The sequence below is a fragment of the Chiloscyllium punctatum genome, chromosome 32 (assembly GCF_047496795.1).
Source record: "Chiloscyllium punctatum isolate Juve2018m chromosome 32, sChiPun1.3, whole genome shotgun sequence".
NCBI classification, from domain to species: domain Eukaryota; kingdom Metazoa; phylum Chordata; class Chondrichthyes; order Orectolobiformes; family Hemiscylliidae; genus Chiloscyllium; species Chiloscyllium punctatum.
The window spans coordinates 7,798,351-7,817,092 of NC_092770.1; the positions used below are offsets into that span (position 1 = coordinate 7,798,351).

Here is an 18,742-nt window from a genome sequence, read left to right on the forward strand (position 1 = left end):
TGGATTGATGAGGGCAGAGCGGTTGATGTGATCTATATGGACTTCAGTAAAGCGTTTGACAAGCTTCCCCATGGGACACTGGTTAGCAAGGTTAGATCTCACGGAATAAAGGGAGAACTAGCCATTTGGAGACAGAACTGGCTCAAAGGTAGAAGACAGAGGGTGGTGGTGGAGGGTTGTCTTTCAGACTGGAGGCCTGTGACAAGTGGAATGCCACAAGGGTTGATGCTGAGTCCTCTACTTTTTGTCATTTATATAAATGATTTGGATCCGAGCATAAGTTTGCAGATGACACCAAAATTGAAGGTGTAGTGGACAGCAAAGAAGGTTACCTCAGATTACAACAGGGTCTTGATCAGATGGGCCAATGGGCTGAGAAGTGGCAGATGGAGTTTAATTCAGATAAATGCAAGTTGCTGTATTTTGGGAAAGGAAATCTTAGCAGAACTTATACACTTATTAGTAATGTCCTAGGGAGTGTTGCTGAACAAAGAGACCTTGGAGTGCAGGTTCATAGCTCCTTGAAAGTGGAGTAGCAGGTAAATAGGATAGTGAAGAAAGCATTTGATATGCTTTCTTTAATTGGTCAGAGTTTTGAGTACAGGAGTTGGGAGGTCATGTTGCGACTGTACAGGACATTGGTTAGGCCACTGTTGGAATATTGTGTACAATTCTGGTCCCCTTCCTATCAGAAAGATGCTGTGAAACTTGAAAAGGTTCAGAAAAGACTTACAAGGATTCTGCCAGGGTTGGAGGATTTGAACTATAAGGAGAGGCTGAACAGGTTGGGACTGTTTTCCCTGGAGTGTTGGAGGCTGAGAGGTGACCTTATAGAGGTTTACAAAATTATGAGGGGCATGGATAGGATAAATAGACAATGTCTTTTCCCAGGGTGGGGGAGTCCATATGGGAGAGCATAGGTTTAGGGTGAGAGGGGAAAGATATAAAAGAGACCTCGGGGGCATCTTTTTTACACAGAGGGTGGTACATGTATGGAATGAGCTGCCAGAGGAAGTGGTGGAGGCTGGTACAATTGCAGCATTTAAAAGGTATTTGGATGGATATGAATAGGAAGGGTTTGGAGGGATACGGGTGCTGGCAGGTGGGACTAAATTGGGTTCGGATGTCTGGTCAGCATGGACGGGTTGGACCAAAGGATTCGTTTCCATGCTGTACATCTCTATGACTTGGCCCAACAAGTTCACACTGAACCTCCGAAGAGTAACCCATCCAGACCCATTCCCCCACCCTATATTTACCCCTGACTAATTCACCTAACACTATGTGCAATTTACCATAGCCAATTCACCTGACCTGCATATCTTTTGGATTGTGGGAGGAAACCAGAGCACCTGGAGGAAAGCCACGCAGACACAGGGAGGATGTGCAAACTCCACACAGACAGTTGCATGAGGCAGAGGTAGAACATAGAACGTAGTACAGGCCCTTCGGCCCTCGATGTTGTGCTGCCCTGTCATACTAATCTAAAGCCCATCCCACCTACACTATTCCATGTACGTCCATATGCCTGTCCAATGACGACTTAAATGCACTTAAACTTGGCAAATCTACTACTGTTGCAGGCAAAGCATTCCATACCCTTACTACTCTCTGAGTAAAGAAACTACCTCTGACATCTGTCTTATACCTATCTTCCCTCCCTTTAAAGTTGTGTCCCCTCGTGTTTGCCATTCCCATACTTGGAAAAAGGCTCCCTATCTAACCCTCTGATTATCTTGTACGTCTCTATTAAGTCACCTCTCAACCTTCTTGTCTCTAACGAGAAGAGCCTCAAGGCCCTCAACCTTTCCTCATAAGACGTTCCTTCCATACCAGGCAACATCCTAGTAAATCTTCTCTGCACCCTTTCTGAAGCTTCTACATCCTTCTTATAAAGCGAGGACCAGAACTGTACACAATAGCTTTGGCAACTAGAGCTAAGGATAATCCAAAGGATTTTTATAAATACAATAAGGACAAAAGGATAACTAGGGAGAGAATAAGGCCCCTCAAAGATCAGCAAGGCAGCCTATGTGTGGAGCCACAGGAACTGGGGGAGATACTAAACGAATTTACTGTGGGAAAGGACATGGAAGATATAGTATGTAGGGAAATAGATGGTGACATCTTAAAAATATCCATATTACAGAGGAGGTGGTGCTGGATATCTTGAAATGCATAAAAGTGGATAAATCCCCAGGATATAATCAGGTGTACCCTAGAACTCTGTGGGAAGCTAAGCCCTTGCTGAGATATTTGTATCATCTTGCTGAGATATTTGTATCATCGATAGTCACAGGTGAGGTGCGGGAAGACTGGAGATTGGCTAACGTGGTGCCACTGTTTAAGAAGGGTGGTAAGGGCAAGCCAGGGAACTATAGACCAGTGTGCCTGACATTGGTGGCAGGCAAGTTGTTGGAGGAAATCCTGAGGGACAGGATTTCCATGTATTCGGAAAGGCAAAGACTGATTGGGGATAGTCAGCATGGCTTTGTGCATGAGAAATCATGTCTCACAAATTTGACTGAGCTTTTTTGAAGAAGTAACAAAGAGGATTGATGAGGGCAAGACAGGTGGACATGATATATATGGACTTCAATAAGGCGTTTGACAAGCTTCTCTATGGGAGACTGGTTAGCAAGGTTAGAGCTCACGAAATAAAGGAGAACTAGCCATTTGGATACAGAACTGGTTCTAAGGTAGAAGACAGAGGGTGGTGGTGGAGGGTTGTTTTTCAGACTGGAGGCATGTGACCAATGGAGTGCCACAAGGATCGGTGCAGAGTCGTCTACTTTTTGTCATTTATATAAATGATTTGGACGTGAACCTAGGGGGTATAGTTAGTAAGCTTTCAGATGACACCAGAATTGGAGGTGTAGTGGACAATGAAGAAGTTTACCCCAGAGTACAAAGGGATCTTGATTAAATGGGTAAATGGGCTGAAGAGTGGCAGATGGGGTTTAATTTAGATAAATGTGACGTGCTGCAGTTTGGAAAAGCAAATCTTCCCAGGACCTATATACTTAATGGTAGCATCATGGGGTGTGTTGCAGAACAAAGAGACCTTGGAGTGCAGGTTCATAGTTCCTTGAAAGTGGAGTTGCAGGTAGATAGGATAGTGAAGAAGGTGTTTGGTACACTTTCCTTTATTGGTCAGAACATTGAAGTATAGGAGTTGGGAGATTATATTGCGACTGGACAGGACATTAATTAGGCCATTTTAAAAATATTGTGTGTAATTCTGGTCTCCTTCCTATTGGAAGGATGTTGTGAAACTTGGAAGTTTTCAGAAAAGATTTACAAGAATGTTGCCACGGTTGGAGGATTGGAGCTCTTGGAAGAGGCCGAATAGGCTGGAGCTGTTTTCCCTGGAGAGTGGAGGCTGAGAGATGACCTTATAGAGGCTTATAAAATCATGAGGGGCATGGATAGGATAAATAGAGAAAATCTTTTTCCTGGGGTGGGGGAGTCCAGAACTAGAGGGCATAGGTTTAGGGTGAGAGGGGAAAGATATAAAAGAGACCTAAGGGGCAACTTTTTCACGCAGAGGGTCATGCGTGTATGGAACTAGCTGCCGGAGGAAGTAGTGGAGGCTGGTACAATTTCAGCATTTAAAAGGCACCTGGATAAGTATATGAGTAGGAAGGGTTTAAAGGGATATGGGCCAGGTGCTGGCAAATGGGACTGGATTAGGTTAGGATATTTAATTGACATGGATGAGTTGGACAGAAGGGTCTGTTTCTGTGTTGTACATCTCTATGACTCTATAATTCATTACTTCTGTGCCTTTTCTAATTTCCTACTTTTAACATTTGAATCCACAACTTTTTATACCTTAGGATCTAGGTCATTCATGTATCTGGCAAAAAGCTTTCTCTCCAATAAAGACAACATTCCCTTTGTCATTGCTCCCTGATACAAGGTTACCTCCAAGTTATATGCTTATTTGCTAATAATTTCTTATTCAAGTCTTTTATTTCAGGCAACAGACATAAACCTGCTCTTATCCACCATGCTACTGACCTGGTTAAAAATTGGTATTTTTAAGTGGTGTTTTTGTAAAATCTAAAAATGAAGTTCATTTCTCAATTTATTTCACTGCTATCCATTTCATGAAAATAATATTATTGAATTGCATTACTCATTGCATGAAAGGAAAACAACAATTTTGGACAATCTGCTTATTTGGTATTGTTACAAAAACATCAAAAATTTCTACTATGTACAAAATAAATTAGAAACATACAATACAGAAGCAGAAGTAGGCCATGATCATGGTCATCATGGCTGATCATCCAACTCAGTACCTTTTCCAGCTTTCTCCCATATCCTTTCATTCCTTTTGTCCTAAGGATATATAAAACTACATCTTATTTGAAAGTCTTCATTGTCTGGCCTAAACAGTTTCCTGTGTCAGGGAATTTTGCAGGCTCACCATTCTCTGGCTAAAGAAATTCTTCTCATCTCTGCTTTAAAAGGCCGACCCCCCAGCCCCCAGCCCCCACTCCCCCCCACCCCTGCCCCAATCCTTCAACTTGAATACTTCTTTTGGGCTCTCCAATAATCAGGAACACCCTTTGCATTTACCCTGTCTATTCCTGTTAGAGTTTTATCAGTTTCTATGTCATCCCTTCTCATTCTTCCAAATATAGTTCCAACCGATCTAATTTCTTTTCATCAGTTCTCCCATGCCAAGGATCAGTCCAATAAGTCTGTGTTGCACTCCTTCCAAAACCAGAACATTATTGTTTAGTTAAGACCAAAATTGCACACAATACTCTAGGTGTGGTGTCGCCAAGGCCCTGTACAATTGCAGTATGGCATCTTTGTTCCTCTGTGCAAAACCTCTCATTATGAAGTCTGTTATGGACGATGCCAGACTCCCTCAAAACATTTCAAGAAAGTAGCTTAGATCCTAACTTTGCTAGTTGTTTTAAGCAGGTGTACATAGTTTTAAACAAAACAGAATTTATTTTCAAGATTACTGAATGAAACACCTACAAAAGACAACAGAATACTGAATAACTTCTATCTGAAAACCCAACAGATTATCCCAATTTAATGATCCTGTTCCAAATACTTGCAAAAATCCCCTTGGCACAAAAGGTAAAATTAAACACAGGGTCTTACAAGAGAGAGGTCAGTGAGAGAGAGAGCCAGCATGGATCTGCTTCTTTGGGTCCAGCAGATTGTATACCTGCCTGGCTGCCTTCAGTGAATAGCCAGACTGCCAAAACCAAATCAAACCAGAGAAAAGCTGAGCTGGGAGAACTAGCTACTCCCCTTTCATTGTACAAGTTTTTTTTAAAACTTAAAAGCCTTTTACCATCGTCTGCAAACTTGGAAATATTACACTTAGTTCCCTCAGCTAAATCATTAATATAATTTTCTCTTCACATCACATGTACCCTGTCATGACTCTTCAATTTCTTACAATAAACAATAAATGTTACAATAAACTTGACCCTGAGTCTTCAGAACTCTAGTAGATATAAGTTTAGCAATGTCAAAACTTTCATCATTAGACAATGCACACATTCCAGTTATTAGTCTGGTAAACCTTCTCTAAATTGCTTCCAACACATTTACATTATTCCCTACATAAGGTACCAATCCTGCAAACAATTCTCCAAATGGAGCCACCGCAATGCCCTGTACAACTGAAACATAATTTCTCTATCTTGTATTCAATATCCCTCAAGATAAATGACAACATTCTATGTGCTTTCTTGATTACTTTCTGTACTTGCATATTAACCTTATGTGATTCATGTATGAGGACACTGAGATCCCTGTACATCTCAAACTTACAAGTTTTCACCATTTAGATATGCTTCTTTTAATTCTTCTTGCCGAAATGGACAATTTCACATTTTCTCATATAAACTCTATCTGCCAGATCTTTATCCACTCTCTTAACTTTTTTGTATTCTCCTGGCTTCCGGCAATAATTTGCAAGTGGTGACAGGGGTTGATCAAGTGGCTACTTTGTTCCCGAGGATATTGAGTTTCTTGAGTGCTGTTGGAGCTGCAATCATCCATGTATTCCATCACACTCCCTATTTGTGCCTTGGTGGACATGATTTGTGGTGTCTGTAGATGAGTTTCTTGCCACAGAATTTGTAGCATTTTGATTTTTTTTACTCTGATCCAAGATGGCGGTGGAGTAGAAGCACAGTGGAGGGCTCCTGCCCAGAGCTTATCTGCTGTGTTTGTTTTAATTATATATTTTTTTCGTTCACTGTTTTCTTATTTTAATTGACTTACCTTCTTATGGCAGCATGGTAGCTCAGTGGTTAGCACCGGTGTCTCACAGTGCCAGGGACCTGGGTTCAATTCCACCTTCAGGTGACTGTCTGTGTGGAGTTTGTGGTTGTGTGGTTTCCTCTGGGTGCTCTGGTTCCCTCCCACACTCCAAAGATGTGCAGGTTAGGTGGATTGGCCATGTTAAATTGCCCATTGTGACCAGGGATGTGCAGGATATGTGGATTAGCTGTGGGAAATGCAGGATTATAGGGATAGGGTAAGGGGTGGGTTGCTCTTCAGAGGATCGGTGTGGACTCAATGGGCCAAATGGCCTGCTTCCACACTGTTGCGATTCTATGATTCTGTGGAGAGTGAGTAGTGCAGTGTGGAGGAGAGTGATCACAGCGTGTGGGAGATCGAGCCATTGCAAGGAAAATGAGCCAAATATGGGAGCGGGAGAGATCCGCTGGTATCCAAGGCAGCATTGAGAGTGACAGCTTCAGGTGTCCTGGCATCTGCAGATGTGGCAAGCGCAGCGGAACTTGAATTTACTTTCTGGCGAGAGATCAGTCGTGGAGATAGCAGTGATGATGGCATTGCAGCTTAATCAGGTCTGGAGCATGGCAATGGTTAGGGGTGCAGATCAGGACTTTGGTGTTCAGCTAGAGGTACATAATACATAGGAGCAGAAATTAGGCCATTCAGCCCATCGAGTCTGCTCAACATTCAATCATGGCTGATATGTTTCTCAAGCCATTCTCCCGCTTTCTCCCAGTAAACCTTGATCATTAAGAACCTATCTTAGTCTTAAGTATACTCAATAACCTGGCCTCCATAGCCATCTGTGGCAATGAATTACATGGATTCATCACTCTCTGGCTGAAGAAGTTTCTCTTCATCTCCTTTCTAAAAGGTCTTTCCTTTACTCTAAGGTCAGTTGCATGGCAGTGGTTGGGAGCCTAGAATTGGGGCTTTGGTGGTTGGAGATCAAGCCAAATGCAAGAAGAGCAAGCCTAGAATGGCAGTGAGGGATATCCGCTGGTGTCTGTGACAATGGTGAGTGCAATCAGCCCGAGGTCTCCTGGAGAGCAGTTCAAAGCAGGGAGTGCAAACTCATCATAGCTCAGCATTTAGAAAAGACAGGGACAGTGAGGTCTGTAGATGCTGGAGATCAGAGTTGACAGTGTGTTGCTGGAAAAGCACAGCAGGTCAGGTAGCATCCGAGGAGCAGGAGAGTCCTCGTTTCGGGCTGGAGCCCTTCATCAAGAATAAGCATGGGGAAGTCTTGGGGATGGAGAGATAAATGGGGGGGGGGGGGGAGAAGCAACACACTCTCAACTTAGAAAAGACAGTTGGACTTTTAACCTTATTTCTTTGCTTTTCCGTTTAATACTAAAGAGGATGTGACATTCAACTTTTGTTTCTTTATTTCTCTATACTTAAGATTTTGTACCTAAGATAGGAATGACAACATATGTATTTAAGTACATATGACAATAAATTCTAATATGCTGTTGTAACCACATGTACTTAAACAGCTAGTTCAAGTCAATTTCTGGTCAATAATCATTCTCAGGATGTTAATAGCGAATTTTGTAATGCTTATGCTATTGAATGTCAAGGGAAATTAAAATTCCAGGGCAATGACTCTTCTTCAGAATTGGGGAAAGATAAATGCAATTGGTGATGAAGTGGAAGGTGCAGCAGAAAGAAACAAAAGGGAAAGTCTGTGTAAAACGATAGGGTCCAGGTCAGAAATTAAATGATGAAATGTTTCACGGAGTGGGTTAGTAATGAATATAGCACACAAACAAAAGATGTGTCAAATTAAAGTGTAAATGGTTGCACTGCAGCTGTTAAAACGGAAGAAAGAATTAAAAAAAGAATTGAACTGACAAAGTAACAAAGTGTAAGCCAGCGAGTGTATTTTGCTTCAGTATTTGATGAGCTGGGTTTAGGGCGAGGTTAGGGAATGCTCTGGGATCAGACTGCGCCATAGGGAAAGGTCAGCGGGTGACCTCGGAAGGAGTTGTTGGGAGTCTGTTGTTTTGGGGAGTGATGGATCCCTATCCCCGATCGTCCATCGAAGATGATTTCAACTATGGCACCAGTGTGGCGTCGGCCAGTGTCGACATCCGCATGGGTGAGGGCACCGCGGGGGCACGGCCCGGCCCGGCCCGCGGGGCAGGGGCAGGGAGAGGGGGCACGGCCCGGCCCGGCCCGCGGGGCAGGGGCAGGGAGAGGGGCCCGGGGAGGGGGCACGGCCCGCGGGGCCCGCGGGGCAGGGGCAGGGAGAGGGGGCACGGCCCGGCCCGGCCCGCGGGGCAGGGGCAGGGAGAGGGGCCCGGGGAGGGGGCACGGCCCGGCCCGGCCCGCGGGGCAGGGGCAGGGAGAGGGGGCACGGCCCGGCCCGGCCCGCGGGGCAGGGGCAGGGAGAGGGGCCCGGGGAGGGGGCACGGCCCGCGGGGCCCGCGGGGCAGGGAGAGGGGGCACGGCCCGGCCCGCGGGGCAGGGGCAGGGAGAGGGGCCCGGGGAGGGGGCACGGCCCGGCGGGGCAGGGGCACGGAGAGGGGCAGAGGCAGGAGCTGCGGCCGCGGCCCACATTGCGCACTGAGGAGGGGGGAGAGCCCCAAGAGAGTCGTCAGGCGTCGGGAGAGGGGGTGGGGAGGGGAGGAGGAATGGAGGCGTTGGCGGGGGAGGTTAGAGAGACGGCTGAGGGGGGAAGAGATGATGGGCGGGGAGAGAGACCGGGGGGGGGGGAGTGGGGGGAGAGAGACCGGGGGGGGGGGAGTGGGGGGAGAGAGACCGGGGGGGGGGAGTGGGGGGAGAGAGACCGGGGGGGGGGGAGTGGGGGGAGAGAGACCGGGGGGGGGGGGTGGGGGGAGAGAGACCGGGGGGGGGGGGGGGGGGGGGGAGTGGGGTGAGAGGGGGGGGGGGGGGAGTGGGGTGAGAGAGACGGGGGGGGGGAGTGGGGTGAGAGACGGGGGGGGGGAGTGGGGGGAGAGAGACGGGGGGGGGGAGTGGGGGGAGAGAGACCGAGGGGGGGGGAGAGAGACGGGGGGAGTGGGGGGTCGTGGGGTGAGAGAGACGGGGGGAGTGGGGGGACGTGGGGTGAGAGAGATTGGGGGGGAGTGGGGGGTCGTGGGGTGAGAGAGATGGGGGGGAGTGGGGGGTCGTGGGGTGAGAGAGACGGGGATGTGGGGTGAGAGAGACGGGGGGGAGTGGGGGGTCGTGGGGTGAGAGAGACGGGGGGGAGTGGGGGGACGTGGGGTGAGAGAGACGGGGTGAGAGAGACGGGGGGACGTGGGGTGAGAGAGACGGGGGGACGTGGGGTGAGAGAGACGGGGGGACGTGGGGTGAGAGAGACGGGGGGTGGTGGTGACAGCGTAAGTAATGGCAGGGTAAAGTGGGTCAGAGGGGAGAAGGTTGTGGCGATGAGTGGGAGAAAAAGGCTTGTTGAGGGAGGTGGGAAGGAGAGAGGTGGTGGCAGGGGAATTGGATAGTGTTGGCGAAGTAGAAAGTGAGATGGGAGGGAGGGAGAATAGAATATGGTGCTGGAAGCTCCGTGAGTGATGGGATAGTGATGGTATGGTGGGGAAAAAGGAGTGAGTCTTTTCCTGTACATTAGAACTTTGTAAAAATTTGTCTGTTTCTAAAAGTCACTTCACAAATCCTTATTCCGTCTGAAATGGTATGAGGTAGAAGTCTTCTCGTTTTGAAAGAAATTAATAGGTCCATTTAAGAAGGGGTATTGTGGCACTTTCAGTTATTAAGTCATAGAGATGTAAGACGGAAACAGACCCTTCAGTCCAACTCATCCATGCGGACCAGATATCCTAAGCTAATCTAGTCCCATTTGCCAGCACTTGCCCCTTATCCCTCAAAAGCCTTCCTATTCATATACCCATGCAGATGCCTGTCAAAATCTTGCAATTGTACTAGCCTCCACCACTTCCTCTGGCAGCTCATTACATATGTGCACCACTTTGTGAGAAAAAGTTGCCCTTTGGATCCCTTCTAAATTTCCCCCCCTCACCCTAAACCTTTGCCCTCTAGTTCTGGACTCCCCCACCCCAGGGAAAATACTTTGTCCATTTATTCGATCCATGCCTGTCATGATTTTATAAACCTCTATAAGGTCACCCCTCAGCCCCTATAGCTCAAATCCTTCAACCCTGGCAACATCCTTGTAAATCTTTTCTGAACCCTTTCAAGTTTCACAGCATCCTTCCAATAGGAAGACGACCAGAATTGCATGCAATATTCCAAAGGTGGCCTAACCAATGTCCTGTACAGCCACAACATGACCCTCCAATTCCTTTAGTCCATGTTCTTACCAATAAAGGAAAGCATACCAAATGCCGCCTTCACTATCCTATCTACCTGCGTCTCTACTTTCAAGGAACTATGAACCTGCACTTCAAGATCACTTTGTTCAGCAACACTCCCCAGGACCTTACCATTAAGTGTATAAGTCAGCTCTGATTTGCTTTTCCAAAATGCAGCGCCTCGCACTTATTTAAATTAAAATCCATCTGCCACTCCTCAACCCATTGGCCCATCTGATCAATGTCCCGTTGTCTGAGTCTTAGAACTGTAATTTCAACTGGTTCAGTGGCCAAGGTATGATGAGGACTACGGCATCTGGGCAAGTTAAACTGTGAAATATGTGACCAGGTGGGGAAGCTTTGTGGAGAAAATAGGAATCACAGAGCTATGTTTTCTTTGGATATCATTGGGTCTGTAATTTGTTCTGGGTGACATGGGGTTTATTTGTGGATGACCAATTAGTCTGAAAGGTGGCAAGGAGAGATCATCAGCTGCAGGTGATAGAAGAGAAAGGTGTAGAAAGGCTACCCAAAGTGTTTTGAGGTGATGGTAGTGTCCATACTTCTGAACTTGAAGGCCCAAGTTCAAGTCCCATCTACTCCAAAGGTGGGTAATAACATCTCAGAACAGGTTGATTAGAAAATCTTTGGAAAGGCTATCTCTAAATGACAACACAATAGGTGAAAACAATACGGTACTTTGAATAGATTAATAAATATGTCATTAGAACCACAATGTTCCTTGTGACATAAATGTTGCCTCTCGATGTTTTATTTACTGTCAGTTCTTTCCTTGTGATAGGGTTCCTGCGGAAGGTATACACCATCTTGTCTGTCCAGATTATTCTTACTACTGTGACATCTGCTGTGTTCATGTATAGTGATACAATCAAGGATGTCGTTCACGGAAGGTAACTTGTATTAGTTTTGTAATATACATTACATTGGATTAGGTCACCATTTCCCACAATTGTTTTGTTTTTGTCGTGACTAAGGTATGATGTGATGTGAGCATTCAGTAATTAAGTTTATCTAATTCCAGTTCTAATATTGAAGTAGATTACAAATGTTCTTCTGTTGCCACTGTATAATGAAGTTTTTTAAAAATTTCATTCAAGAAATGTTGGCATCAGTGGCAAGGCCAGCATTTATTACCCATCCATAACTCTTCAGATACAGTTGTGTCAATCACATTGTGGGTTTGGAATCACATGTAGGCCAAACCAGGTAAGGACAGCCGTTACCTTCCCTAAAGGACATTAGTGAACCAGATGGGTTTTCCCAACAATCGACAATGAATTCATGGTCATCATTAGACTTTTAATTCCAGATTTTCTTGGATTCAATTTTTACTATTTGTCATGGGGAATTTGAACCTGGGTCCCCAGAACATTACCAGGATCTCTGGGTCTAGCAATAATACTACAATTCATTATCTCCTCTGAATTTAAAATTTAATAAAAAATATATATTATTCTTCTATGTGTGCTTCTAACTTGATTACCTTGTTTCCTTTCTAGCCCTGAATTGGTGTTGGTAGCATGCTTAGGATCGCTGGGTCTAATAATTGCTCTGGCAGTTTATAGACATCAACATCCCATTAATCTGTATCTCCTATTTGCTTTTGTAAGTACTCAACAAAGTAATTGAATTGAGATCATATACAGATATGATAACTAAATATCACTGAGTTAAATTGTTAAAGGCATTATTTTATCAGTTTCTTGTTTCTGTACTGAAAGAAAGTTTGTCTAACCAACTTTTCTTATTGTGAGAATCAATTGTGAAATGCTTGGTTGAGAAATCTGGCCATACAGGAATAAATTATGCTTCTGTAGAATAATTGAAAGTAAAGCTACTCTTTGATTTCTGTAAATATTTTTAATATTCTCATGGAAAACTAAAACCTGATCTTAAAAATTAAATTGTTTACATAAATTAGAAAGCTACCAAATGAGAACATGTAGGTCCTGGTTTCTATTCATAAAACCAATTAAATACAAGCATTACATTGAGGCTTCGTTATTTCACAAATTTGTTATAATTCTGAAGTTTATCGTAATGTTCAAGATTGTATTATACTGAACTTTAAATGTTTATAAATTTATGTAATGATTTTAACAAATGTACTTTTGACAGTTCAGGCTATTTTTATTACTAATTTTTCTTCAAGGCTAAAAGCAATTTCTCCTATGAACTGAATCCTGCATCCCTGTAAGTTTACCAGACTGGGTTTAGATGTTTGGTGAAAGTAAGTACTGCAGATGATGAAGAGTCAAGAGTGTGGTGCTGGAAAAGCACAGCAGGTCAGGCAGCATCCGAGTAACAGGAAAGTCAATGTTTCGGGCAAAAGCCTTTCATCACATTTTCCTATCAGTGAATAAATATACTGTATCTTAGGATTATGTGCCACTTGTTAGCTATGTATTTACAAGTTAATTGATCTACACAATCCAAATCATACAACATTGGTGGGAAATCAATACAATATGATAGCAATAGCATTGGAATGTAACCTTCTAGTGTTAAAATCAGTTATTTCTTACAAGCTCTGGCAAAAGTTAACATTTCCAAATGGGATTGTTAGATATCTCTAACACAAATCACATTTCAGTTATAGTTCAATCTGTTTCGGTTAGGAGAAAGTGAAGACTGCAGTTGCTGGAGATCAGAGTCAAAAAGTGTGGTGCTGGAAAAGCACAGCTGGTCAGGCAGCATCCAAGGAGCAGGAGGTTTGATGTTTCAGGCATAAGCTCTTCATCAGGAGTCAGCTCTGAAGAGCTTTGCTCAAAACATCGACTCTTAGGATGCTGCCTGATCGGTTGTGCTTTACCAGCACCACGCTTTTTGAATCTATTTCATTTGTGCAGTACTTACTGGCTGTCAAAACTGACAACTGTGGGCTAATTTCCCTGTTAAGTTCTATGCCTAAAAGCCATGTTAAAATTGGCAGTTGTCCCTAATTGCTAGCCAGAAGTTGTTTCTGTGTAACCTGGGTTACACATCTTAATCCTTTGACTAATTACAATTCAGCTTGAATTTGGGGTAACCTCTGTCCTGACAAATTTTAAATTGCTTGACCTACTCTGTCCCATAGATAATGCTTCCGTCAAAATTGATTTTAAAAGTTGGTGTGGAACGATGCGCTGTATATCTTTAAAGTTGTGATCATAATCTGTTTGAAGTAAAATTGGAAAATGCTGGAGAAGTTCAGGTCTGGCAGCATCTGTGGAGAGAGAAACCATTAATGTTTTGTGTGTGTTATATGTTTGTTGTCATATTTGATCATTTTTGTCTTGGGTTTTTAGTAGGAGAGTTGCCCACGGTAGCTGCATGTGTTTTTTAAACATTTAATGAATAAAGTAAATGTTTTCTCCACAGACCCTGCTGGAAGCTTCAACTGTGGCTGCTGCTGGTAAGGGCTTTTTCTCCATTTTTAGCTTTTGTTTGCAGGAGTACATGATTTAACTCAACATATTACAAGTAATGGGTTATTTGTTTCTGCTAATGTGCATACGAACAGTCATATCATCATCTTGGTTATATCAATCTTTCTCCTTTTGCTTTACTACTAGCAAAGTTTGACTAGGGAAAGCATGGTATGTAAATATCATGTAAAAATTTGAGCAATTTTCCTGGTTTATAATTCCTTGGGTGGAAGGTGGTAGTGGAGATACCTGATATTGATATGATTCCACATTGATATACTTGGTAATTGAATTGTGGAACCAAATTGATCCTCTTTGATAAAATTGCTAATAGTCTTTGACAAGCTGGCCCACAATACTCTAATATACTCAATATAATAGATTACCACAATGTGTTTGTATTTTTCCTGCAGTTGCATCAGATATCCTCATTGGAGAGAGTAATCCAAGCCAGACAAAGGAACAACGTGTTTATTAATGCTCAGCTTTGTAATCTGCAATTTTAGCTGTGCACACATTTGGCAGTTTGAGTTTTGCTTTATGAAGATGAAATGTATCATGTAAATAAACTGAACACTTGTAGGTGCAGTGTTCCCAATAACTTGAATTTGAGACTTTTACACATAAACCCATTATGATGTGTATGTTAAGATGGAGTGTGTGTTGCCAGTGCCAAAGTGGCCACCTGCACATGTCCAGATGGCAATGCTAATGTCACACCACTGCACAGGGCCTGTTGAACACCTCCATTGCTCCCTGTCACACTTCACATTGCTTGCTTTCCCTCTGGACCCCTCTTGGTTGCTTCCCTCACTACATGGCATGCCACTTCCTTTGCAACAGAACTTTCTGGCTGCTCCTTTTGCCTTGGTTATTGCAAAGGCCTCCTGTTGACTGCGTGCCTAATTACACACCTCACCACTTCACTCATACAATGAGGACAACAACAGGTGAGGCATATAGGGCTCTTTCTCACTGTGCGTCTTAGTCAACAGTTTTCTAATTAATTTCAGGGATACCTCTTGGATGGTCTAGTAGCGTAGTACAGCTTATTTAAAACCACATACCATCAATTCTGCCAAACTATAATGGCAGTGCTAAGTTGTGTTTTCACGTGTGCTCGGTGGCTGTGCCACCTGACTCTGGTATTGGAAATTAATGCAGCTATGTTAGAGCAATAACAGGAAAAGCAACATAACTGTTTAAATTTAATGAGTTGAAACCCAAGAGTTATGCTAAGTTTTGTTTGCCTGTATGAAATTGCTTTTAGAAATCCATGCCTTCGTGTCTAATCATTATCAGATACTGCAGTAAATCAAACATTGCTTCAGAGATATATTGTGAACAGTCTGTTCTGTGACTGACAATGTTTTAAATCTGTCCTTTTTCATTTTTAGTCACTTTCTATGATTATTCAGTGGTTCTGCAAGCATTCATTCTGACTACAGCTGTATTTGTTGCATTGACTGTCTACACATTTCAGTCAAAGAGGGATTTCAGCAAATATGGAGCAGGGTATGTTCACTGGAAAGAGAAAACCGGATATGCTTTAAGTTCTACATAATGTCCTTTTAGTTTTGGATACTATGATACTAGATATTTTTAAAGATGAATTTTTTAGATAATATACTTTTTTAAACATCTGGAAATAAATTGCCACTATAAATTGCTGCATTGTGAACTGAAGACAGCTGTTTACAGTTCATTCTTGTCCTGATCCTGTGTCATAGCTGAGTTTGGAAATTTTCATTTAGATCTCTTATTTCTACACTGTGGCTCTTCAGTGCACTTTTTGAACTCAAATGAAAGGAGTCTTAACATTTTGGATGCTAACTACAAAGGTTATAATAATAAGCAATCCATAATTATTTTAATTGCATAAAATATAGAAACAGTATTATTTACAGTGTAAGTGACAATGATTCAGGACACAATAATAATATCTGTGATGCCCTGCAGTTGCACATTCTGCTAAAATTCACTCAGTGACATCATAGGTTAAGTACTAAAGGACTTCATGTGCCTAAGGAATAATTTCAGAAATTACAACTTTGCAAAGGGAAGTGAAGAATGCCAAATGTTATGCCCTGGTTGATATTACAGTGTAAGTTTCTGTTCAGTAATACATTACATCTAAAACTTGTGGAAATCATACTGTAGTAGTAGTGTTGATATATATCATTGTCAATTACTTGCACAGATAAGAATTATTTGTTGAAGAGCCATTGTGTGTTGTTAAATGTTGTGTAACAATGTTCATGGCCACCACCAGTAGACTGCAGATAAGTATATTAAGCAGACAAAAAGTGTCAGTCCTGGTAACTACTTTTTTGTAATGACCAAATTGGGAAGGAAATGATGTCACTCTGTGTTTTATAGCAGTAATTTCAAATCCAGTTCCAAAGCCAAACTGGCCATTTAAAAAAAAATCCATTTGTTTATGGAATGTAGATGTTGCGTAGGCTAGCATTTGTTCTTAAAACGATTTTGAGGATTTTAATCTGAGAGCATGTACTTTCAATTAATAGTTTGTATACTTGTATAACTTTAGGGGATTGACCAAAGCACAAAATAGCGAAGTTACCAATATGTCATATCTTAACAGTTTCCACAGACCTGATGATGCTTAGCCTTAATTGTCACATCCAATTTATAATTAGAGTTATAATCTACATTGGGTAATGATTAAATTGCAATTTTTAATTTTTGTCTTCTCCTTAGTCTTTTTGCATGTCTGTGGATTTTGTTCCTGGCTGGATTTTTAAGAGTAAGTATTGGTTGCTTTAAATGGTACAAAATTAATTGGTTTAAATCATAATACATTTACTGTGGATTTCACTGTACATATGTGGCTAGAGACATGGGTATAGGTAAATTAGTTGGATTTTATTAATTTATAAAGATGCATATTAAATTATTTCATTCTTTTGTGAGATTCATGTAATATTTTCTGCTGCCATATGTAGACAAAAGCTTTAAGGCCCTGCTACAAAGGTATACTTTGTGTATCTGATAGAAATAAGGCCCTGACAGAAGTCATAATCTTGGATCAGTGAGGTTTCCATGTAACAGTCTAATTTCCTCTGGTGAAAATAATCCAATATGATATCTAGGCCTGGAGGGAGGGAGTAATTCTTGATATATTTTAGTGAATATCCAAAGAGAATTATTTTTGATAGTGGGACAGCTAAACTGTGCACACACACCTGTATTAGATTTAATTAATGATCTATTTGTATGACCTCTTAGTGCTAGAACATCAGTTGAGATCAAGGTGCTGTCAGAGATATAGTTTAATGCTTTTGTTCTGGGACTAATCAAAATAAGCTGGATTGTTCATGTGAATCTTGAAACATTTACATTGTAGAATTAGTGGATTCAATGTTAATTATGTATCATTTAAAAGTAGAGAAAGTAATTGCATTAAATACAAGAGAATTTCTAACATGTTTGTCTGTTAATTTTCTTTAGCTGTTCTTCTTGAGTGACACAGTGGAGCTTGTATTTGCATCTGCAGGAGCTCTCCTCTTCTGTGGCTTTATCATCTATGATACACATGTTTTGATGCACAAGCTTTCACCTGAAGAATATGTACTGGCTTCAATTAACTTATATTTGGATATCATTAATCTCTTCTTGCATATCCTTCGAATCCTGCAATCAATTAACAAGAAGTAATCTCTAGGATTATTGCAGAAAAAAAGATGTTAATATATCTCTAACTGAAATTTAATCAAGGGGTGCCCTTTGTGTATGGACTTGCTGATTTATTATCTAACTTTGTTCTTAGTGATCGTATCTGTATTTGTTGTCTGCTGTAGATAGTTTTAACTAATAATCATCAATTTCGCTTGATGTAATTTGAGGGCACTTCTGGGTGAATAGTTGAAGAAAAATATTATAAATTGTGGAGGAACACCAATCCAGACCCAAAATCCAACATATTTTCAGCTTTGTTTGATTTGAATTTAGAGAGCTTAATTTTTAAAAAATCTGTATTGAAATTTGATGCTAAACTGGAAGAAAGTAATTCTAAATGTGACATGGATTCAATGAAAGATTTTTTGTCTTCTTTTCTATTGTAATTTGTGTTTATAGGTTGAAGTCCTATTCTGTAAGAAAAAATCATTTGAGTACAAGTCATCCCTTTGAATAAAATCTGTAGTTCACATTTTATACTTTAGTGCCTGTTTTAAAAGATATATAATGATTTTGTCTTGTACTCAGCAAACAATTACAAAATACCTCCTTTTGTTTAGGGACCTACACATGTGAAGGCATGGCTGACAAAGGTGGAGTGATGTAAATTGAATAAGTGGCCTGAGGTGGAGAATCATGGAGTAGAGAAAATTACAGAGGGATAAGGGATTTGTAAAACATAGTGAGAAATGTTAAAGTTTTTTTAAAAAGGTCAAAAATGCCAATTGATATTGAGAACTACTCGGGTCTTTTCATCCACCCCTATCCCACCTTAGGCTGTCAATTTGTGTTTATTTTTAATTTGGGACAAATTATTTATTCAGACCCAAGCTGAAGTGTCCTTTACCTCAGATTTATAAAAAGGCACATTTTGGCAAATATGTAGACCTTTTGTTTTCATTTATAGTATCTGACATGGTCTACTTGAAGTATTAAAATGGGACATTTCATGCAACAATACCTACAGATACATTTCAAGTAGGTCAAGAATGCATGCTAGTTAAACTCTGAGAGGTTAGAAAATGGAACTGGTGACTATCA

At 41.9% G+C, this 18,742-nt stretch overlaps 1 protein-coding gene across 3 annotated transcripts; it reads left to right on the top strand.

The window, feature by feature from the left end:
• The first annotated feature begins 8,226 nt into the window (after positions 1-8,226).
• tmbim4 (transmembrane BAX inhibitor motif containing 4) lies at positions 8,227-18,178 on the top strand. Of its 3 annotated transcripts, none has more exons than XM_072551577.1 (7): positions 8,227-8,389; positions 11,377-11,485; positions 12,095-12,200; positions 13,956-13,989; positions 15,400-15,517; positions 16,724-16,769; positions 17,474-18,178. In XM_072551577.1, the coding sequence occupies exons 1-7, from the start codon at positions 8,305-8,307 to the stop codon at positions 17,678-17,680; spliced, it is 705 nt and encodes a 234-aa protein (XP_072407678.1). In that variant the 5' UTR covers positions 8,227-8,304; the 3' UTR covers positions 17,681-18,178. The 3 variants fall into 3 exon arrangements, with proteins under 3 accessions (XP_072407678.1, XP_072407679.1, XP_072407680.1); XM_072551578.1 differs by lacking the exon at positions 8,227-8,389 and adding an exon at positions 9,748-11,181; XM_072551579.1 differs by lacking the exon at positions 8,227-8,389 and adding an exon at positions 11,234-11,255.
• The last annotated feature ends 564 nt before the right edge of the window (positions 18,179-18,742 follow it).

Bases quoted from the DNA above. Each gene is read 5' to 3' on its own strand.
- tmbim4 (XM_072551577.1), top strand. From the start codon at position 8,305: ATGGATCCCTATCCCCGATCGTCCATCGAAGATGATTTCAACTATGGC. The intron at 11,486-12,094 runs GTAACTTGTATT...TTTCCTTTCTAG, and splicing joins AAGGATGTCGTTCACGGAAG to CCCTGAATTGGTGTTGGTAG. The intron at 15,518-16,723 runs GTATGTTCACTG...TCTTCTCCTTAG, and splicing joins TTCAGCAAATATGGAGCAGG to TCTTTTTGCATGTCTGTGGA.